The 23,978-nt window shown below is 43.5% G+C and overlaps 1 protein-coding gene across 1 annotated transcript in view; it reads left to right on the top strand.

Moving 5' to 3' along the window:
* The window catches only part of LOC147707029 (adhesion G protein-coupled receptor F1-like), a 375,698-nt gene that overhangs the window by 5,724 nt on the left and 345,996 nt on the right, over positions 1-23,978 (top strand). The window contains exons 3-4 of the mRNA XM_086925618.1: positions 5,353-5,511; positions 14,805-14,975. Coding sequence (XP_086781744.1) covers positions 5,353-5,511; positions 14,805-14,975 — 330 coding nt within the window. The remainder of the gene's footprint in view (positions 1-5,352; positions 5,512-14,804; positions 14,976-23,978) is intronic.

The following is a 23,978-nucleotide window of genomic DNA, read 5'->3' as shown; positions in this document are numbered from 1 at the left end:
ACTGGATTCAAGTAAGCCGGGCTGAAGACGGCTGGAATGCCAGAAACCTGTGCTCGGAAGCTTGTTTCCGGTCCAGGGAAGACATGGCTTCGCAGTTCGGGCTGGACTGTTCCCTTGAGGCACAGGGTCAGGCTGATTTGCATATAGCCATGTCTGAACTGGGGTGGCAGAGTGGGCTAAAGAACGGTGATGGATTAAACCCAGATCTTTTGACTGGCTGTGAGTGCTTGATTGATTCAGATGCTCCGTCCATCACCACCCCCTTTTGTACCGCTTTAGGCCGCCATAAGTGTGGCAGGGTATGCTCAGACGTGAGTCCCTTGCTCACTTTGCCACTGGATTCAAGCAAGCCGGGCTGAAGACGGCTGGAATGCCAGAAACTAGTCCTCAGAAGCTTGTTTCCGGTCCAGGGAAGACATGGCTTGGCAGTTCGGGCTGGACTCTTCCCATGAGGCACAGGGTCAGACTGATTTGCATATAGCCCTGTCTGAACTGGGATGGCAGAGTGGGCTAAAGAACGGTGATGAATTAAACCCAGATCTTTTGACTGGGTGTGAGTGTTTGATTGATTCAGATGCTCCGTCCATCACCACCCCCTTTTGTACCGCTTTAGGCCGCCATAAGTGTGGCAGGGTATGCTCAGACGTGAGTCCCTTGCTCACTTTGCCACTGGATTCAAGTAAGCCGGGCTGAAGACGGCTGGAATGCCAGAAACCTGTCCTCGGAAGCTTGTTTCCGGTCCAGGGAAGACATGGCTTCGCAGTTCGGGCTGGACTGTTCCCTTGAGGCACAGGGTCAGGCTGATTTGCATATAGCCATGTCTGAACTGGGGTGGCAGAGTGGGCTAAAGAACGGTGATGGATTAAACCCAGATCTTTTGACTGGCTGTGAGTGTTTGATTGATTCAGATGCTCCGTCCATCACCACCCCCTTTTGTTCCGCTTTAGGCCGCCATAAGTGTGGCACGGTATGCTCAGACGTGAGTCCCTTGCTCACTTTGCCACTGGATTCAAGCAAGCCGGGCTGAAGACGGCTGGAATGCCAGAAACTAGTCCTCAGAAGCTTGTTTCCGGTCCAGGGAAGACATGGCTTGGCAGTTCGGGCTGGACTCTTCCCATGAGGCACAGGGTCAGACTGATTTGCATATAGCCCTGTCTGAACTGGGGTGGCAGAGTGGGCTAAAGAACGGTGATGAATTAAACCCAGATCTTTTGACTGGGTGTGAGTGTTTGATTGATTCAGATGCTCCGTCCATCACCACCCCCTTTTGTACCGCTTTAGGCCACCATAAGTGTGGCAGGGTATGCTCAGACGTGAGTCCCTTGCTCACTTTGCCACTGGATTCAAGCAAGCTGGGCTGAAGACGGCTGGAATGCCAGAAACCGGTCCTCGGAAGCTTGTTTCCGGTCCAAGGAAGACATGGCTTGGCAGTTCGGGCTGGACTGTTCCCATGAGGCACAGGGTCAGACTGATTTGCATATAGCCATGTCTGAACTGGGGTGGCAGAGTGGGCTAAAGAACGGTGATGGATTAAACCCAGATCTTTTGACTGGGTGTGAGTGTTTGATTGATTCAGATGCTCCGTCCATCACCACCCCCTTTTTTACCACTGAGGAACTGTACTTGGCAGAGTGTCTATGTATCTAGTATTTTTAAAGTACACACCAATCACCCTTAGGGGTCTCAAGGTGCTGAGGGCTGTCCGGGATATTAAGTGAGCTGAACTGCCGCCTGCAGCGGGGATCGAAACGTGAGCCCTGTGCTCCGGAGTCAGCCGCTCCGGCGGCTGCACACACCTCTCCCTCCCTCATGTTCCCGAGGTAGAAAAGGACATGTGTCACAGACCTTTTTGGAAAGTGATTCACTCTTCTGGCATGTTTGATTCTGCTGAAGCCTAGCTGCTGTGGAACTTTTTTGTAAGACAGTTTGACCACTGATTGCAACAACGTGAGAAAAAAAGCATGAATTTCATTGAAAATCAGACACCTGTACACTTCCAAAAATACTGAAGTTGATTGGCAATTTATAGCTAGTACTTGAGGCAAGCCTCATCTCAGTACCATACCACATATCACTACGCCTTCTTTCCATTACAGTTGCCTGTGAAGGCCACAGATTTCGATCTTCAAAAAGCAAGAATCAACGCCTACCTCACAAAATGTGACTTCTCTGGGAAGCATGCTCCTGGAGACGACACCTTTAGAATCATTTACTTTCCTGTACAGCAGGCTGAACAAGTACATAAAATGTTTCTTATCCTGAAATAAATTGTGCAGTCTATGACAGGTTTCAGAGTTTTAAAATAGTACTTTCATAGTTGTTAATGTTAATTAATTCAACTTTCAATTTAAAATATATAATTTTAAAATATATTTCAATACATTATCTTTGAATGTAGCAGTTAATAAGGTATATAGAAAAATAAATATATATTTTTAAATAAATTGTAATATTTGCTTCTGGTTAACTCACAATAATGGTTATCTTCAAGTCAGTGACAGGAGATGCAACCATTGAAATAAGTGAGATGTAAAATGAAATGTCCAACAGCAACATGACTGTCCCACAACCTACTGTTGCAAAAACTCTATTATTTTTAAAATGACCTCAGATTGTGCATAGTATACTGCACCTCTAAAACAAACCTACTCACATATATATTTAGGTGGAAGTATTAAAAAAACCTTAGTTGCCTACTAAAATGTTTTTTATTTTAAAATTGAGATAATGCTATTGAAAATCAATAGAGGTGGAAAGGGGATCCAGGGCTAATATGGGAACTCTTTTTTTAACTATTTTTAGCCACTTAAAAATTATATAATGCCGCAAATAACTAAAAACCTATACATCCATTCACATGTTTAACCAGCTGGTTTCTTAGCTGCATTTACCCTCAGTGCACATTTACTTCAGCGTGGTCCACAGAAAAGGCTTTAAATGCAACATTTCCTAGTCAGTGCTTAATTTGAACTTTTGGTTTCCATTGCTCGGCACAGACACTTGTTTGTCAACACCGGCGCTTGTGGCAGTCTGCCAATTTGTCTCTGTCTGAGATGACCACAACAACTGCCAAATAATAATTAGGTATACCTTAAAAATGACTATTGCCTGCTGCCCAAGCTATTCCTTTAGCTTTAGGGGCCTGGAAATGTCCGAATTGTCACACATGTAGGAGTGTGATGGTCAGTAGTTGTGTTGTTACTACCATTGGCAGCATAGCGGGAGTAGTGTGTGGTACAACCTGCAGTAGCCTCCTGACAAGAGCCCAGGCAATAGTTTTTTTTTTTTTTTTACAAATTAAGCACTGTTCCAAGTCCACCAAATTGTGTTTAAGCGTGCCTCACTTTTGACTTGAATACAGGATGTTAACACTCTAGTTTGTAAACTTACACTTTTGTGTATGTTTACAATTTATTTACAAATCAGAAAGGAATTGTCCAAGTAGTCTCTACGACTGTGGATTGTCTGGATCTCATAGTGGAGTCTTTCCACATAAAAAGATTGGCAGTCGTAAAGATTCTACTTTTTAAATTCCTTTTTGATATCCAAAAAAACATGAGTTTACACAAAAATGTAAGATTACATTTGTGAATCTGGCCCTATGTTGGTGCTGCAGTTGAATGCTAGAGAGTGAACCAGTAGACTGCTGCTAGTGTTTGAAGTTCATATTTCAGTCTGCATGTGAGAATATTTTACTGATATGGTTGAGAAAGATTTTTGATAACTCATAAAAAATGTTTCCTCATTTTAGCTTTGCTCTAACCATTATTTCTAAGTCAAAATGAACATACTCATTGGTAAAAAAAAGTTAAAGAAAGACACATCTGCATAAGTATATTTTCCCCTTTACCGCGACTGCAAAGATAGCAAAAGGTGGAACTGTGGGCGAGGCACTACGATGAAAGTGTGGCGACAGGGCCAAACCCTGAGCAGTATTCAAGGGAGCAAGAGACAGCATACTACATAACCATACGATACAAGAGGCATTGTGATCGAATCCTCTAGGAGTCTTGTAAGTACTTACTACAAATACCCCTACTTGCATGCTTTATTAAGTGTGCAAGCACTCTGAACTTGGTCCTGAAGAAAGCCACATTGATGACCACAAACTTAGGATAAGATGGACCAACTAACTATCCCACATAAACCCACCACTCGCTTTTAATATTGACCGAGAGTCCTACAAATAATATCACTACCAAAAATAAGGAATATCTAGCCAATTTTAATCATCACTTAACACATACACAGTTATTTGATCACTCGAAATAACCAGCTCGGCTGTATTCAGGTGTCGGAGCACACCTTGGGTGCATTTGACAACCAGGGTGGGAACCCAATGATGAAGCATGTTACCTACCAGTTAGGTGAGTAAAGATTCTTTTGAAACATCCTGTGGGTTCCAGTTATCTGAAACTTTAAAAGAGATTGAAGGAGTAGGCACGCAGAACTAAGACGAAAATATTTTGGAAATCTGTTCTTATTTTGTTTATTATCCTTTAGTTCACCATGAAGTTTGATGTTATTTGCTATATCTACCTTCAAAGCAAATTAAGGAAATTTGCTTTGAGCATATTTGGGTGTTTGCAGATGGTGCATATGTAAAGTGAGTAAGTAAGAATAGTTGCCCCGAAAAAACAAAGCTGTTTATTCTAGGTAGAGTGATTAGCATATTTCTTGTTATTGCTGCACTGCCCACATCTGCTGTTGACAGGGCTAGACACTCAGAGGCTGTAGGTATTCCTTCAATCTCTCTGATAATGGCAATATGTTATTGAAGCTGATGTGAGGCAGGGTTCTAAAGCATTGTGCAAGCAATAAGAATTATTTTAACTGCCTAACCGCAGCTGCAATTCCGCCGCAATGTGGCCGTTTAGCGTAGTGGGCGGAGCCTCGTCGGCCAACGGACTTGCGCAGCACTATGGAGGTAGTGCTCGCGATGGGTGTTGGCCGACGAACACATGGAAGGGGTTAGGAGAGACTGTGAGCTGTTCTATGTAACTGTTCTATAATTTTAAACTATTCTATCATTTAAAATAATATGCTTATAGATTATAGATTATATTTCTGTAATGCACTTAAATAGCGTTGTTTAAATTTCTGTCTGTGTAGCTTCACCAAAATAGGTTTTTTAAATGATGTTTATTTTTACTAGATCACTGTTTCTAATAGGGTATTGGATGAATTCAAGTATGTGTCCAGCTGAATATTTGGGCCCATTGGTATTGGTTTAGACTGGTTTTACCAATGGCTGTATGGGCTTGGGTAATTTTTTGTTGCATCACTTGTAACGTTATCCAAAAAGTCGTTTTGAAAATAATTACTTTTTTCATTATTTTACTCATAATTCAGGACAAAGTTTTATTTTGGAATATGAGGCAGAAATTGATGTTGTATTGCATAATGAAAGCATAATAAATGATGTGACGGATTTTCTAAGGACTCTGGAAAATTACAATCTCTCAGCCAGCGATGGAAGCATGAATATCACTAGTGCAGACATAACAATGGGTAAGTACATATTACATACCTTGGTGAATTCCTCCAATTAATAGATATGTTAGCATTGTGTGATGGCACATTTGGGTGTAACAATGCTGCAAAGATTTCACAAATGGAGTAAGTACAATAGGGCAGATTTACTATATCCTTGAGCCACCAGTACGTCACATTTTGTGATGTACTGTAGGCACATTTCACTTCTCCATATTTACAAGGAGATAAAAAGCAATCCTGCATGCCTTTTCCTCTCATTGTAAATATGGCCTCTTCACACGCAGCACTTTGCATTGAAGGGGCGTTCCATGGGTGTTGCTGTGGGTGTTACCACGCAACACCCATGGAACGAGACACATTTCCAGATTTACGAGGAATCGTAAATCTGGGAATAAGTCTTTTTGCTACGCCTCCCCAAGGGAGGCCTAGTGAGGCGCAACGAGGAGAAATGTTTTCATTTCTTCTCCTTTTTTCCTCTTTCAAAGCGTGCCACATTCCACAGCATGCATTGAAATAGAAAAATGCCTGTTGTGATTGTTTTTGTGTAGAAAGGGGCCCCTTCCTGCAGAAAAAAAGCTCCCACATGATGCAGGCATCCTTGCACCATTGTGCAAGGGTGAATGCCCTGGCGCATAACTGCAGTTTGTGCGCTAGCGCAGGGAGACGGAACAGGAATGCAACTATTATTGTAAATATGTTGCATTCCTGTACTTCGGAAGTGCCGCAGCGTGGCGCATCCAAAAGGGCTTGCGTTGCCGCGCTGCAGCACTTCCTTGTAGATCTGCCCCAATATATTTATTGTAAAAAGCACATGTGAAAGGTAATAGGTCTTTAAGGGTGGAGTTTTATTACACTGTGTTAAAGCCTGTAGACAGGTGTTTCATTAAATGGAGTCTCCCTGACTACTGGATTAGGCAAGGGTTTTGGTGCTCATGAGGATAGAAGATTTGCAGGATTATAATTCTTATTAGGGCCTTTGAATAAGGACTTGCACATTATTTTGCCAACATTTGTTTTCTATATATTAGTAGTGAACTACTTTAGAGCTTTAGCTGTCTGCCATGCTTTTGTGATACAATACATTCATAATAAATACATGTATATACAAATGGAGCTGTTAGTTAGCCTTTTTGAGCAAGTGGTCTGTTTGAGTGTCCTATATAGTCGTCTCCTGTTAATGACAACATATAGCATAGGATATCCCACTTCAGTCATTGGATCTATATCTCTGAGTTAAAGCACTGTGGCTGATCACATATACCTAAAAATCAGTGTGTTTCAGTACCAGAACTGGTGAGCCAGTCCTTTAGATTTCTACTTTTTCCCCTCTCATAGATCTCGTTTTATTTTTGTACTTTTACCATTATTTGGTTGCTATTTTTTAGAGCACCAAGCAGCTCTACTGACAGTACTAGCATGCTACTTGCTTGCAGCTCATTCTTTGGAAGCCCTCAAGATCACGTGCAGTTACTTCTTTTCACCCGGTGCCATCTTGGAATACTGTTTATTCAATGTGTACCATTTGTTCACCATGCTTCGTAGATGTAACATGTTGCCCTTCTTGGGTTAGTACAAAAAAGATACATTAGGCACATTACTCTTGCAAATGTGTAATATTATGGGCCAGATGTAGGTGATGGATATTTGCCGATTCTAAAATAACTAATTTTACCGATTCGGTATTTTAGAATCGGTAAATCCTAAGTAGGAAAAACTTCGGTAAGTATTACTGAATCGTTAAGATTCGGTATTTACAGAATCTGTATTTACCGATTCGGTATTCTCCATTCATTCCTATGGGCCAGGAGGCCGTAGGAGTGAATGGGAATTACCGAATCGGTAATTACTGATTCAGTAAAAGTGGGAAAACATTGAAGGGTGGCAGGGTGTCACTTTGACACCCTGTTGCACCCCTCAATTGTGTATGGGTGCACATGTGGCACACACACATGCCCTAAGGGCATGTATGTCTGCCACATGGCACTGAAATAATTTGCATGAAATTGCTTTGTTGGGGGTTTTCTTTATTTACCACCAACTTGTAGTTGGTGGTAAATAACGAATCCTAACATGGGAAAAGCACTCATTTAAGTGCTCCCTACATTAGGAATTCGGTAATTTACAGAATTGGTATTTAAGAATTCATTAATTTACAGATTCCTTAAATTATCGATTCGGTACCGAATCCTTAGATTAGGCCCCTACACCAGAAAAGCCTAATACTGGTCGGTAACAGCCGAAAATCAGTAATTTCGGCCGTTACTGACCGGTATTAGGCTTCCTACATCTGGTCCTTACTGAGTAGCCAGCTTGGTAGGATATTGTGCCTATTGTAATATTAGATGACTGTGCTAAGATTGCAACACGTTCCTTGTAGATGTGCTGGCCATTTCTGAAACTTTATGACAAGGATAAGTATGTCCAGTGCAATTCGAAGATGACTGCCCCCTGCTATTTTAAATTATGTATTTATTTGTATTGCAAGGACATACTCACTCTCATTCTCTCTCATTTTCCTTTATTCTTTTATACTTTATTCTAATAATCTTTTATATACTTCTTGAGTTTCTGTGTATTTTGTTGTGAGTGGGTGAGCTGGAGGATGGACGAATGGATATATAAAAGCAAGGATGAGTGTCAGAGTGCATGTGTGATGGGTTTTTAGATGCTAAACTAATCAGTGACTGAAAAGGTACTTTCAGGAGGAAGCAAACCTATTGGCATTGCCTTTGCTTGTGTTCATACTAGCTTCTTATTAAATGCATAATTGTTTTTTACATACAGTAAAATAACTTAAACTTGAACATAGCCATATTGGACTCACCGATTCTTAAACATGGGCTCAATATTGCCATAAAAAGCAATGGAGCTGGTAAACCTTTGATGTATGGGGTGCTAAATAACTTGCTGGAATAGGAAGGTGTGCATGAAATGAGTGTGCCTTACTCCCCTTAGGAGGTTCGTGGAAGTTCTCCCCCTGTGGAAATTTTACAAAAGAACAGGAAAAATGGTGTCCTTGCAGCACAATATTCACATAAATACCTTAACACCGAAACATTCTGAATGAGTGACTTCAATACTTTTGGCATGCCAAGCAAGCCTTACCAGATAAGTTGGGCCTTAAACTGGCCATGAAATGTATACAAAAGGTAGCTATTTCTGCACAAGTTCTCTAACTAATTACTCATTTCATTTCATCAATGTGGTTACAGAGTACCGAGTGAGGTAAAGTGCAGTTCAGTGGCTGTTACAAGGAAACAATTGTAGGGGCGTTTATCGTTACTTTAAAAACCTGTATAAATAATTAAAAAGGCATTTAAAAAAAAAAACATATAACATTCAAATTGAGTCCATGATTATTCTAAACGATACGGCATTAGTAATGATCAAATATTTGAATATATGCACATTTTATATTCATTAGTAATACAAGTAACAGTATCATTTCATAATGTGGCTCTTACATCTCAAACAAAATATAACAAGGGTAGGGATGCACACCAGTAATGTTCGTTTTGTTAATTTGTCCATATTCAAAATACAAAGCGTGCTATTAGGCAAGGTGCCATGCCCAAACTGCACCACGTCATGAAATGCCAAGTAGGAGAGCGAAAATTCGCCCCGGCCTAATGCACAGTTACGATCGTCCGATAGGCTGTCATTCATTTAATCCAGTAAACCACGTTATTGTTCTGGAATCCATTTTTTCAACTCAATGCTTCACCTTTTTTCACCACAATAATCTCTCTCCACAGTCGGACTGATGCTTGCCAATATTCAAGGTTTCTAATGTAAATGCTGGGCCATCTGAACCTCTAGGAGAAACACAACAAAGGCCAATTTGTCTGTAAGCAGTGTTGTTTATTTAGAACAAACCCAATCCATTTCGGGCATCTAAGTGCCCTTCGTCGAGGGTCACTATAAATACAAGTAAAAAGACCAGTATTACCATTAATATATCTACACATTACATCTTGTCAAAGATGACATTTGTTTTTGCACATATTTACAATGATTTAACATGCTTTTTAAAAGTTCGTGCATGATCGGTGAACATCCATCAACCAAACGGTTGAAAAATGCCAGGAATCCTAACCTTTCGCCATTGGGTTCTTACTTTTACCAACGCAACTCCTGCGCTCCACTATTTTATTTCACAAAATTCAGGGTCGCTATTCAACTTCCAGTTCATTTTCTATGTATTTCCATTATACTCGACACAACTATCGCACTTTGTCATCACCTACATACCTCTGCATCCCCATGTGTTTTCACCCCTCCATTTTCTCAATAACCCCCCTCACATGCTCCATCTCCCACATACCCTCATCCATACACTGACAACCGTCCATCAACCCACACTCGCTACTTAACTCAGTGCTCTTTACATCCAAACCCTTAAAACCCTTACTCTGTAACATTCAACCCACAACTCACATCATCCACCCCCATTTTCCCAGTCACTAGCGCCCGCCTCCAAACATACCACCATTCGGCGTTTTACTCTATAATAACAACACATCATACCTGCCATAATTACGAACTCTCAAACATCCTCCGTTCTCCTCACGCAGATGGTAATCCCCTCCCTGTTTCCAACGCTCGTTTAAATACAGGAGTCTCTTCCTATTGGTCAAAAGATTTTTCCTTTCCCGCCAGATGCATAACACAGAAAGCATACAGGTTATGTAAAAAAAAAAACTCCATTACCCATAATCCACTGACATTATAACAACCTTAATCTGCACATTCTAAACAAATGGTATTCCGGTGATTTATAATCTGTACCCCTGTCAGTCTTTATAAAAGTCATGAAGATTTTTCCCATGTGTTTTCAACACCAACAAAGTAACGTTGTTTTGCCAGCCGTGTGGAGTGAAACAATTTTAAATATCAATCTTGTTCATTGCTCATCATTAATTTGAGCGCGTGCTATCCCAATAAGGGCATACATTTCAACAGAATATAACTAGGGTAGGGATGCACACCAGTAATGTTCGTTTTGTTCATTTCTCCATGTTCAAAATACAAAGCGTGCTATTAGGCAAGGTGCCATGCCCAAACTGCACCACGTCATGAAATGCCAAGTATGGGAGCTAAAATTCACCCCGGCCTAATGCACAGTTACGATCGTCCGATAGGCTGTCATTCATTTAATCCAGTAAACCACGTTATTTTCCTGTAATCTATTTTTTAAACTCAATGCTTCCCCTTTTTTCACCACAATAATCTCTCTCCACAGGCGGACTGATGCTTGCCAATATTCAAGGTTTCTAATGTAAATGCTGGGCCATCTGAACCTCTAGGAGAAACACAACAAAGGCCAATTCGTCTGTAAGCAGTGTTGTTTATTTAGAAGAAACCCAATGCATTTCGGGCATCTAAGTGCCCTTCGTCGGGGGTCCCTATAAATACAAGTAAAAAGACCAGTATTACCATTAACATATCTACACATTACATCTTGTCAATTTGTCTGTAAGCAGTGTTGTTTCAACACTGCTTACAGACGAATTGGCCTTTGTCGTGTTTCTGCTAGAGGTTCGGATGGCCCAGCATTTACAAGAACTGCTTTTTCTTCAATCCAAATGTTTATACGGTTTAAAACATGCCTTGCATAAATCTTTTCTAAAATGTCAATTAAACTAATAGGGCGGTAGTTTGCAGGATCACTTCTATCGCCCTTCTTAAAAATTGTAATGATTTCTGCCCCCCTCCATGTCTCCGGAAGATATGCACCTGCAGCTACAGCATTACACAAACAATTAATAAAGGGGCCCCAGACACTGGTTTCGTGTTTATATAAGTCTCCCAGAATTTTGTCTATCTAAAGAGAACCAAGCTAATTCTACCATTTTTTACAGTGTTGTGGATATTTGTCGTTTGTGGTCTTGTGTTAAGTCTATATAAAAATACTTATTTTTATACTAAAACTTGTGTGGTGTCCATCTGTAGTGTTGTCACTGGGTTACTGTATTTGTTCACAAATGCTTTACACACTGCCTCTGAGATAAGCCTGTCTGCTCGTGCCAAGCTACCAAGGGGGTGAGTAGGGTTTTTTTTAGGAGTGTACCCCCTTATCCCGACTAGACGCAAGGGTCCCTATTTGGTCAAAGGTACCTACATCTGCAAACTAGAGACCCCCAAATCTATCAGTGGACCTCTGAGTTGGTTGGAGTTGATGTAGGGATGTGTGGGGACTAGCTGAAAGAAGAGAAACATATGGTCTGGCAGGGGTGTAAATGCTCCCCCAAGCCATAAAAAAACTAAAGTAGAGACATTTAACAGATGGAATTACCACCTGGAAAAATAGTTTCTGATGTTTCTGCACCTGGGATAACTAGATGCTGGACACACACCCCATCATCATCGGGCAGAGCCAAATTCCATATGGTAATTCCTCTCCTTCTAACTCATAAGCGTTGCTCAAGAATTCAAAGAGAAGTTTACAAAGTTGTGTCTCAATGATGCAACCGTGCAACATGATCCTGGACAAGAATCCCAACCCGGGTCCTTGAGCCGGAATCATTAGAGTCTCACCCTGCTCTGTCCCCTAAGGTTACGAATTTGGGCTATGTATTGGATGAGAAGCTTTCCAAGAGGTCGCAGGTGATCAACTGTTAGCTGTTTCGTGCTATTCAAGTGGTTGAAAAAGATCATCTAGATGATTATCCAAACAGCCCAGAGACAGTGGTGCACGCCTACATTATGTCTTGTTTGGACTATGGTAACGTCCTATATTTAAGCATAGATCAAGCATCCATCTGACACCTACAGAAAGTTCAGAATTCAGCAACTAGACTCCTATACCAGATTCCAAAGCATGCCTCAGTCTCTCACCTTCTCCAAGAGCTTCAATTGCTCACAGTTTCAAAGCACATTAAATTCGAAGCTCAGTGCTATATCTTCAAAATCGAACCTGGAGCAGTCCCATGCTCCATACAGGATCTGGTGGTGCCCTATCAGCACACACACATGCTGAGATCTCGGAACCTGGCCCTGTACACTGTGCCAAGATTTCGCTTGTCTTGCATTGGAGGGCGTTCCTCACCTGTTCTTGGCTGAGAATATGGAATTTCCTTCCTGATTCCCTTAGAATATGCACTTCCTTACTTGCATTCCATAAAGGCCTAAAGACCTGGATGTTTTAAGTTGTTAATCTGCCATCTTCTCTTTTGCTCAGCGATGGGAAACTCTTTTTTGGGTACCTGTGCACTTTACAAGTTTATGGAGAAATAACTAAAATACATTTCTGCTATAGGGAGTCTGGTGTCACTGAGGATCGATGTTCTGTCACACAGGGAATCATCTGCCTTCCACCTATGTTGAATTTGTAAGCAACATGAATCAAGGACTTTGAGAAGTGGTTGAGTGCTGTCTACAAGAAAGCTGTGTGGCACTAGTACATTGGTTCTAAATCCAACACTAGTAGAAGTTATGTGCAAAGCAACATCAGGAACTGCAAGTAATGCAATGTGGGATGAATTACTGTAAAGGATCGGGAGGCGCAAGCTCCTATATGATTTCAGTGGTGTTAGTGAATAAAATATGAAGCTTGTCTAACGTGACTTAATTTCCCCAGCCATATCAGCCTCTCAGAGACATCAGAGTGCCACTGTTCAAAGTCCTATCAGTTCCTGGTAAAGTCAGGTGAGGTCAACATCACCTCTAGCATCACTATATAGCCCCCTGTAGGGAAAGAACACTGATATCTGACTGACACAAACATCTTGACTCTTCACCAAATTCATAACTGAGCAAAAAAAAAAAATCCTCTTGTGAGGAGGTACTAAAATCAGGTTTTAACCAATGTTACGGACCCAAATGTATTTATTTCTTTATTTATTCATATAAAGTTTTGTATAGCGCGAACAAGACCCGAAGGGTATCAGCACGCTTCACAGTAGAGGGGGGAGGAAACAAAGTAAGGGGACGTTGAAGACAGGGTAAGCATGCTGAGCTAAACAAAATTGTACGTAGATGCGAGCAAAAGGTTACATAAGAAGGTATGCACAGAAACATAGACATTACAATGTAAGGGAAGAAAAAGAAAAAAAAACATATCGTAAACAGACAGACCATGATCCAATTAAGGTAGGAACATGTTCATTAGGATTGATTTTACTTCATGTTTTAACACCGCTGTGTAGGGGATTCTGTGAATTTCAGGTGGGAGAGAATTCCAGAACTTGGGAGCCACACCAGAGCAGGGTCTGAGTCTCATTCTCTTTTTGCGAAGAGTCTGAGGTTTCAGAAGTAAAGAGTTTGCACTTCTGGAAGGTCTGCCCCCTCCTGATAGTTCCAGTTTTTGAGACAGATATCCAAGGGTTTTGGAGTGTAGGGCTTTGCCATTGATTTTACCACAAATGCTGTAGGGCAGACTCCCCAAAGATTATGTAAATCTCTCTTTAAATCCTATCAATTTTTGAACTGGGTTACTGGTTCGATGCCCTTAAAGACAAGCTCACCTTGATGAACGTGTGATTATAAGAAGTTGTCTCCTCTCCCCCGCCAGTTCAAGCATTGTTTTTAATGAAACTCGGAATCTCACTGGGAGTAAGTTACTCAACCCACTAGACCTGAGCGTTTACTCAGATTGTGGCTATGCTTTACTCCACAAGAAAGGAGGTAGGGAGAGTGTCTAAGGGATCTATTTTTCTTAGTCCTAGGCTGGCTCAAACAAGTCGACAGTTTGCAGATTGGAGGGGTAGGTGGTTCATTAAAGCATGCCACAGATTTCTGCAGGGGGTGAGGACTGTATTAAAAACTTGTGTGTTTTTTCTTCTATATCACAGCGACATTACTTGCGCATCCCCATTTCTATGTGTATTTAGACCTGGGAATACTCCAAAAATCTATATCTCCCCAGGGATGTGTAATAATGAGAAATATCTTTATTTCTCCTCGTTTTTTCCTCTTTCTATGTGTGCTAAAGAGGAAAATGCCTCAGGGGATGTTTTTTGTACAAGAAGGTGCTGCTTCATGCACAAAAATAATCCACCTTACAACTTAGGCACCCACGTTGGCTGGAGCAAAGGTGCCTGCATTGGTGCTTGGCAGCCAAAACAGTACCAGTACAGATGTGACGCATTCCTGCCCAAGATGACTTGCTGCCATGTACTTTGTGAAAAACTCATGAATATGCCCCACAGTTTTCTTCATTTATTTGCACAGAAACATTATCCACTCACGTGGACAGACAGAATTTAGTTCAGTAACAAAGGTCAATAGGAAAATCGGACTCAGAGTAACACCATGTTTTATCCCCATTGCATGTTTCTTACTAAACCAAGTAAATGATTTTTTCCTAGTATGCAGAGGCGTGGAAGAAAAGAGGACCTGCACATGTGAACACGGATACGCGTGGCCTCCTTCAGTGTGCAGCGAGCACCTGCCCTGCACGGTGCTTTCCAACAGGCAGATCTGCAACTGTATTGAGAACTTGACTGATGACATCACTGGAATCAACTGCGAGAAGCCAAGTAAGAATGAAACATAGTAACAAAGAACACATTATAGGATTGATTCTACACAATCCCATGAGCCTGAGGCCCTGATTATAAGTGGGTCAAAGAACCCCTCCTCTGTGCAACCCTTTGTTTGTGCAGGGGTTGGAATTCGATTTTTGCAAATTTACCCAAACTCGGTACTTACCATGTGCCAAAAAGTCCTCTCCCTTTGTAGAATTTTGACAGGTCAAGCCTGACAGAATTTAAGAGGGAAAAATAAATACTATTTATTATCACTTTTGGATTTTGGGCAGTAAGCACAACATTTTGCCAGTTATTCTCAAAACCTTTGAGTAGGTGCAATTTATTATTCTCGATAAATTTGGAACACCTGGAGTGGGATTTTATTAGTTGCCATACATAAAAAGTTTCGTCCGAGGCACTCGTACTCAGGGTCTCATCAAACAAAGACTAAATCAGACAAAAGGGAATAATGAAATTCCATAGTGGAGTTGAATTATTTATTTATGTATTAACTTATCTGTGTATTTGTTCATTTATTTGTTTATTTATTACATTTGATTTGTTTTATTTATGAAGTGTGTTCTAAATGGTGATGGCAATACCAGGCGCTTCACAGGCGCGGCGGGCGGTGCTGAAAGCACTGCCCGCCGCTATGCTAAAAATGCAAGTTGTGCATTTCAAAGCACAACATGACAGGCAGTGCCTTCCATGTTGTACTACCATAGGTACCCTCCATGTGCACCCCCAAACTCCCCCTTCACCCTGGGGGCCCGCAACGGGCCCCCAGAGCAAAGACCGAATGCCTTTCCGTGGTGGCATTACTGCCACAGAAAGGCATTCCTCAAAGCTCATCCTAATATGGCTGGCAGTGTCTGATAGACACCGCCACCATATTAGACCAAGGCGACCATGGCGGAAAAACGGCGGACGGTGTTCCCTTCCTCCGCGGACCCACCAGCCATCCTAATGTGGCGGGAGGTCATTTCAGCCCGGCGGGGGCAATCCGTCCGCCATTCTAATCGACCCCTAAGTTTGGAAAAATGTAATGCCGAACTGTTCAGACTAGCTTTTAACCAAACTAGTAACTTGCGGGATTGCGAGAGAGGAGTTTTGAACATGGTTCTCGTAGCATCTCTGACTGGAGTCTGACCTTTTCTCACATCAGAAATGTGAACTTTCTTCCTCCGAGGGCTCTGAAGTAACCACAAAGTGACACACTTCACTAATAACTTCCAAATACATAAAAATGTCCTTATTGTGGAGTTTACTGACACACCCAGTTGTGCTACAATACTAGCTTCAATATTGAGGGACTCAGAAATATAGTAGGAGTCTGAAAGGTCATTTTAATAAAACATTCATGTACAATAGCCAAAAACAGATCTAGCCTAATGGGCATCATGTCTCATTTAAGGGCAGAGTGAAGTGTAGCAAATTTACCTTGACAAAACTCCGCAATACCTAGCAAAGAAAATTATTCTTCTCCAGTATTAGGGGTGTCTTTCATAGATTCACATGCTTGAATATTCCCCGTCGTCGAAGAGGGAGGCCCACGGTAAATAAAATAGCAATAATGCTAAATATAATAATTATATATAATAATATATATATACATATAATACATGAAAAGCATAGAAAACATATGAGGAATCTCAAAAAACCATTATTACATAGGAATGTATGGTAAAGAGAAAAAAACACTGTAACACGTTAGTGTCAATATGTTGGTCCAAATTACAGCCAATCAGGCGTGAGCACCCTCTAGAACCTTTTCCTCAGAAGCTCAAACCCTCAGATTTTCTACCGCACGTCGTGTGAAGGGAGTCTCCCTGAGCTCTGCTCAGTTTTTCAACTCTACTCATCTATTTCCAGTGTTTTTCACAACATGTCAAGTAAGAAGTCTTTATTTAGACCCTGCTCTTCTTGTGGGAAGCTGCGCCTTTTTGAAAAGGACCCCCATCAAAAGTGTATATATTGTTTATACCCTGATCATGAGGCTAGCAGCTGCAAGTTCTGTAGAACTTTTTCTACTAACACTTCGAAGGACAGGGAAGGCCGCCTTCTCCTTGGGCTTCAAAGTCTAAAAGACAAGGATTCAGCCCTGTCAGATGCAGAAAGTTTTAATTCAGGACTTTCTTCAGCAGCATCTAAACGTGGTAGTTTACAGGATGTTCCATCTCCTTTTCTAAAAAAGATGAAGTTGGCCTTGCCTTTAGCTTCTGTGGCGTCCTCAGCCACTCCTACCACTTTTACGCCCACGAGACATGGCTCTCAGGCGTCTTCTGCTGCCTCTCGAGGTGTTTCCACGCCTCTAAAAGTTCCGCCGTCGACGGGAGCGTCGACGAGCGCTCCGACGAGCGCTCCGACGAGCGCTCCGACGACGAGAACAGCATTGGTTACATCCTCGACAACGACGCTGACGTCCACATCAGCTTTTTCTTCATCGACGACGATCTCGTCGACCGCTTCCACGTCGACGAGGGTTGCCTTGCCTTCCAAGCCAGTTCTGTCGACGATTCCCATTTCCTCGTCGACAAAGAAGAAAGAATCCTCGTCGACGAAAGTCTTCAAAAAGTCGACGAAGATACCATCGACCAAAGACTCGTCGACAAAGACAACGTCAAATAAAGCCTCGTCGACGAAGACTCCGTCTACGGAGGCTACGCTGGCGTCGACGACCATTCCGTCGACGATTGCTTCGTCAACGGCCTCGTCTACAGCTGATCAACCGTCGACAGTGGCCTCGACGACGATTCCGTCGATGCCCGTACCGTTGACGATGATTTCTGCAAAACCATCTTCGTCGACGAGCAAGCCAGTATCGTCGGCACCGCCGTCCTTTGCCTCGTTGCCGTTAGTACCTTTGAAACCTTCAGAATCTTCTCATCGTCGCAACAAGATTTCGTGTCACCAGCTCTCTGATCTTGAGACGCAACCACCTTCTCTAATGTTTGCCACTACATCTGAGCCTGACACTGACTCAGAACAAGAAGGGGATACCTTTGGAGCGGCACAAAGTCCATCTGACTTAATAATTAAGTGTTAAGACTCGGATTCAGATGAAGGTGATGGTGATCAACAGTCTCAGTCTGAGGAACAGCTGGTTCAAGTCCCTATGGCCACCATTCCTTTAACTTTGATCTCAAATCTCCAACATATGCCTGATGATTATAACCGCCGTTTCCCAGCTACGCCGCAGACTACACCCGCGCCATCGCCGGCTACAGTGGCCCTGCCTCCACCTTCTCGGCCACCTGTGTTACCACCTGCAACTTCGTTGTAGGTCCAAACTTCTGTCAGGATTCATACCACAGTCTATCCACAGGATGTGGATGATGAGGCGGTCCCGGAACGTGAGAACGGAGAAGTCCCCGACAATTCGGATGAGGCAGGTGACCCGGATATGGCGGACTGGGATGATTATCGGGCACAGACGCCCTCACCTCAGCCAGGAAACTCTGGAGATTCACCTCCTGTGGATATCGCCAGTTTCCATCTTTTAATGGATAAAGCAGCTCTACGCTTTAAATTACCAAGATCACAGCGTGAGGAGGATTGTTTTCTTCATGATTTTAAAGACAAACCTTATAAACAGACCCACACGATTCCCATCATCGATTTTGTCTGGAAGGAAGGAATTAAGCTCATGACTGCTCCAAACTCCTTGCCTGCACAAATACCGCGCCTTGAGAAAAAGTACAAGGCCCCGATTGGGTCTCCAGCTTGCCTGCTTTCTCACCCCAAACCGGACTCGGTAGTGACTTAGGCCGCACAGCGTCGAGCCCGGAACCCAGCGGCTCCTATCACAGCCCCTCCGGATAGAGAGGGTCGATGTCTGGATGCTATTGGCCGCAAGTTCTCAACGATGGCTTCCACATCTGTCCGGGTAGCCAATGCTTTAGCCATCTTGGGACGCTATGACAGACAAATGTGGTCAGACATTTCAGATCTCATACAACTCATACCTGATGCTTCCAAGGCTGACGCTCTACAGATCCTTCGAGATGGACAGAGGACGTCAGAAGAAATGATCGACTGTGCCGTCGATGTAGCCAATACAGGATTCCGTCTACTTGCAAGTGCAGCTGCACTCCGACGACAAGGTTGGCTAAAATCCACATCCTTCCGGCAGGAGGTCCAATCCAGAATGCTGGACATGCCCTATGATGGGGAGTCACTATTCGGTTCTCATATTGATGAGGCTCTGGAGTCCATTAAGAAGGACACCGACACGGCAAAGTCTTTGGGCACGTTGCAATTTCGGAAGCAGTCCTTTCGAGGTGCGCGCGGACGCGGCACTTCTTCCAAAGTTCGAGGTGGGCAGCAATACCGCTCATACAATCAGAGCGGCCAACGTTACACGCCCACTCAGCAATCTCGCCAACAGTCCTCCAGACCTTACAGAGGAAAATCCTCTTACCGGGGATCCAACTCCAAACACCAATGACTTTTCCCATCAAAATGTTGGAGGTCGAATCTCTCTGTTTTACTCTCAGTGGTCCTCGATCACCTCGGACCGCTGGGTGTTGGACATTGTACGACGGGGTCATACACTAGAGTTCGTAGAGATTCCTCCTTGCACACCCCCTCGTGGCCCGCCTCCTCCGCACCTCGAGGAGCTTTACCATCAGGTCCGTCTTCTTGTGTTAAAAGGTGCAGTCGAAGTGGTTCCAAAACATCAAAGAGGAGAGGGGTTTTACTCTCGATTCTTACTCATACTCACGAAGACCGGGGATTGGCGACCCATTCTGGATCTGAGGGCTCTCAACCAGTTCCTAAAGCCCCAATCGTTCCGCATGCTGACGTTACAGGAAATCCTTCGTCTTTTATCCAACGAGGATTACATGACCACCATAGACCTTCAGGACGCATACTTTCATGTCCCTATTATCCAACAACATCGCCAGTATCTGCATTTCAAGGTGGGACCAATGCACTTTCAGTTCAAAGTACTAGCCTTTTGGCTGCGTTCAGCTCCTCGAGTGTTCACGAAGGTACTGGCTCCTGTGGTGGCCATCAGCTACATCAGGACACTCGCCTTTGCCAGCAGGTGTTTCAGTCCCTGGGGTTGACCATCAACGTCGAAAAGTCGCAGTTTACACCTCTGCAGACCAGATCCTTCCTGGGAGCGATCCTAGATATGAAGCGTTCGTCTCCCACGAACGACGTCTCAAAATCCTTTGTTTGGTCACCCTCATTGAAGAAAACTGTCCATTTCTGTTTGGACGTTAAAGTCATTCTTGGGAATGGCTTCATCATGCATCGCACTGATCCCAAATTGCAGGTTGCGTACCCGTCCCATTCAGGAAGAACTGGACTTACAATGGTGTCAGGTCTCCGGCTCCTTCAACGACCTTGTCGCAGTGACACCCCGCATGCGAAGGAACTTGCTTTGGTGGGCGCAACTTTCAAATCTGGAAATGGGAACGTCCTTTCTTGTTCACGCACCAGATCTCACGCTGACGACAGACGCCTCCCTGGAGGGGTGGGGCGCTCATCTCCAGGGCCTATCCATCAAGGGCAAGTGGACTCCGCCCCAGCGCAAGTGGCATATCAACAGGCTAGAATCAATGGCAATCTTCCTTGCACTCAAATCATTCCTCCCAATAGTTCACGGGGAGTCAGTGCTAATCCAAACGGACAATACCACCAGTATGCTCTACGTGAACAAACAAGGGGGAACCAAGTCACCTCATCTGTCTCACTTGGCTCAGTCGATCTGGGACTGGGCTCTCCACCAACAGATCACCTTGACAGCCGTCCACCTTCCAGGTGTGTCCAACATTTTGGTAGACTCTCTGAGCAGGTCCACCTCCTCAACGCACGAATGGGAACTACACCAGCCGACTCTGGATCATGTTTTTCTCCAGTGGGGTCACCCAGATCTAGACCTCTTTGCAACACCGGAGAATCGGAAATGCCCGTCTTATGCAAGTTGGCATCCCCACCCCCGGTCGTGCGGGAATGCCCTTTTGATAGACTGGTGCGATCTATTCGCATACGCTTTTCTGCCGATTTCGCTAATACCGCGGGTGCTGTGGAAAATGCGGAGACAACCTTGCAACATCCTGCTGATCGCACCTCATTGGCCGAGGCAGGCATGGTTTTCAGAACTGCTTAGGTTGTCCCAATGCGAGCCCATTCCTCTGCGTCCTCGTCCATACCTACTTTCGATGGACAAGGGTCTAGTGTGCCATCCGGATCCCTCCACGCTCCAATTGTGGGCATGGAACCTGAGTACCTTGAATTCGCAGATTTGAACTTATCTCAGGAATGCAGAGACATTCTGGCTCAAGCTAGGGCTCCGTCTACCATCAAGACTTATAAACTCAAGTGGAAGAGATTCTGCCATTGGTGTGTCTCAGCCAATGTCCATCCCATTCATTCCACTCCAGAGCAGCTTCTTCCATTCTTCTTAAGCCTTGCTCAGTCAGGACTCTCTCATTCTACCCTGAGAGTCTTCTTAGCTGCTATATCTCACTTCAGGCATGATGGCTCTTCTTCCCTCTGCTCGTCCAGAATCATCCGACAATTCTTCAAAGGACTTTTCCGCAAGTTCCCACCTGTTCGGCGCCCTCCTCCATCGTGGCACCTCAATGATGTGCTATCCCAACTTATGAAGTCACCATTTGAGCCTATCCATAACTCGGATATCAAATTCCTCACTTGGAAGGTTGCGCTTCTTTTGGCTTTGACCTCATCTGGCCGCGTGAGCGACCTGCACGCTTTCACTATCTAGCCGCCCTACCTTCAGTTCAGGCCTAACGGAGTGGCCCTCCGCACGAAACCCCTCTTTCCTACCTAAAGTACCGACAGACTTTCATTTGAATGAGCCTGTGTTCCTAAAAACTTTCTTCCCGGACCCAAAGTCTCCGGCGGAACAGCGCTTGCATTCTTTGGACATCAAACAATGCCTTAAATTTTATATTGCCAGAACTGCCTCCTTCCGCAAGTCTGACCAGCTGTTCATCGCTTACGGACGTTTCCGTAAGGGATATCCTGTTTCTAAGCCTACTATTGCTCGATGGCTATCCTCAGCCATTGCCTTCTGCCATCAACGAGCTGGTAAACCACTGCAGTCGTCAGTGAGGGCTCATTCTACGAGGGCGATGTCTTCATCCACCGCCTTGTTTGCTGGTGTGCCTCTTCATCAGATTTGCCGTGCAGCGACATGGTCCAGCAGGCACACTTTCACCAAGCATTACTGTTTAGATGCCATCAATGATGCGGATACCGCTGTGGGACAGGCAGTGCTTCGCCATCTGTTTCAATAAGGTGAGCCTCTGTTCCCCCCTCCTTGATGTTTTACTGTGATTTCTATGATATTACGTCACTGTATTATTCTGATACTGTCTTGGTTCTTCCATTTATTTGCCTTGCAATCTCAGTTCTCGGAGGTTACTGCTTTCTATTCTATTCAAGCATGTGAATCTATGAAAGACACCCCTAATACTGGAGAAGAACAATTGTTACTTACCTGTAAACAGGTGGTTCTCCAGTATTGGTGTCTTTCATAGATTCACATGCGACCCACCCTCCTCCCCTCAGAGGCTCTCTTCTCCTCATGCGCTCTTTATTACTTGTGCTACGAAAATCTGAGGGCTTGAGCTTCTGAGGAGAAGGTTCTAGAGGGTGCTCACGCCTGATTGGCTGTAATTTGGACCAACATAATGACACTAACGTGTTACAGTGGTTTTTCTCTTTACCATGCATTCCTATGTAATAATGTTTTTTTGAGATTCCATTATGTTTTCTATTATTTTCATGTATTATATGTATATACATATTATTATATATAATTATTATATTTAGCATTAATGCTATTTTATTTACCGTGGGACTCCCACTTCGACGACGGGGAATATTCAAGCATGTGAATCTATGAAAGACACCAATACTGGAGAACCACCTGTTTACAGGTAAGTAACAATTGTTCATATTAGAACATTGGAATGTTGGGAGCTCCATTGAAAACAATGGAGTGCTACAGGCTTTTAATGGCCGGTAGGAGCTGGAGCTCCAACATGCCAAAGACCTCACGGAGCCGAGGGAAATTCATTCCCCTCGGCTCCGTGAGGCCTTGTTTTTACAAATTAGAAAATTCTGCCGTCTAGTGGCAGAATGTTCTAATTGCCTTTGTAGAAGGCTCTACAGGCCAATAAAGGCTGCTTCCTTATTGAAGACCCTCACCTTTGGCTTGGGCCTTTAATGCTGGAGTGTGCCTTTAATGGCCACTACGTATACCATTAAAAAGCCATAGTAGAACATTGGTATGTTGAGAGCTCCATTGAAGACAATGGAGTAACCCCGGACCTACAAGAGCTGGTATAAGCCCAGAGCTCCAATATTCCAATGTTTGTTTTCATCTTTCGCCCTTTTTACTTTAGAACATTCTACTCTTAGTGGGTGGAATGTTCTAATACATTGTAAAACCCCACTTGTGCTTGGACTTTTGAAGACGATCCCCTTTTATAAGTATCTTGAATAAACAGAGTCAGATCAGCTGAATCACTCTTTTTCAAATGTGTAAGCTGTTTCAGGAGACTTTACTGAGTAATATGTGCCTAATAAATGGGATTAATGATGATTGGTTACTTGTATTTGCTCACTCCATATGCATGGAAACCAAAACCAGCCTAGACAAGCATGTTAAAACTAGTCCTACACTGCAGGAGGCTGTGACTAGAATACAGCTGTGGGGGTCTTGGCTGGGTCATTGTAGCCCATCCAGTCTAAAAGCAGCTACTACCTTATAGCCCACCAGGAAAATGCCTGAGTGGCACAACGGCCAATCCAGCCCTGGTTGCTTTGGTGGGCTCATGATGTGTGTGTGAGATTTACCACTTTATAACTATTGGATGATAATGACTGTCTGTTAGGTTTCATTTATGTATTGTATTCATTTAAATGTATGGAGCAGTTTTGAACACGCCCACATGCCTGTCTAGTTTGAGGTCAGTCCTGGGGACTGGAAGACAAGAGGCTTTCTGCAGAAGTGCACATGCAGAACTG

Source organism: Lissotriton vulgaris, chromosome 6 (assembly GCF_964263255.1).
Source record: "Lissotriton vulgaris chromosome 6, aLisVul1.2, whole genome shotgun sequence".
Lineage (NCBI taxonomy): Eukaryota > Metazoa > Chordata > Amphibia > Caudata > Salamandridae > Lissotriton > Lissotriton vulgaris.
This window is presented reverse-complemented; position numbering and strand designations above follow the sequence as displayed.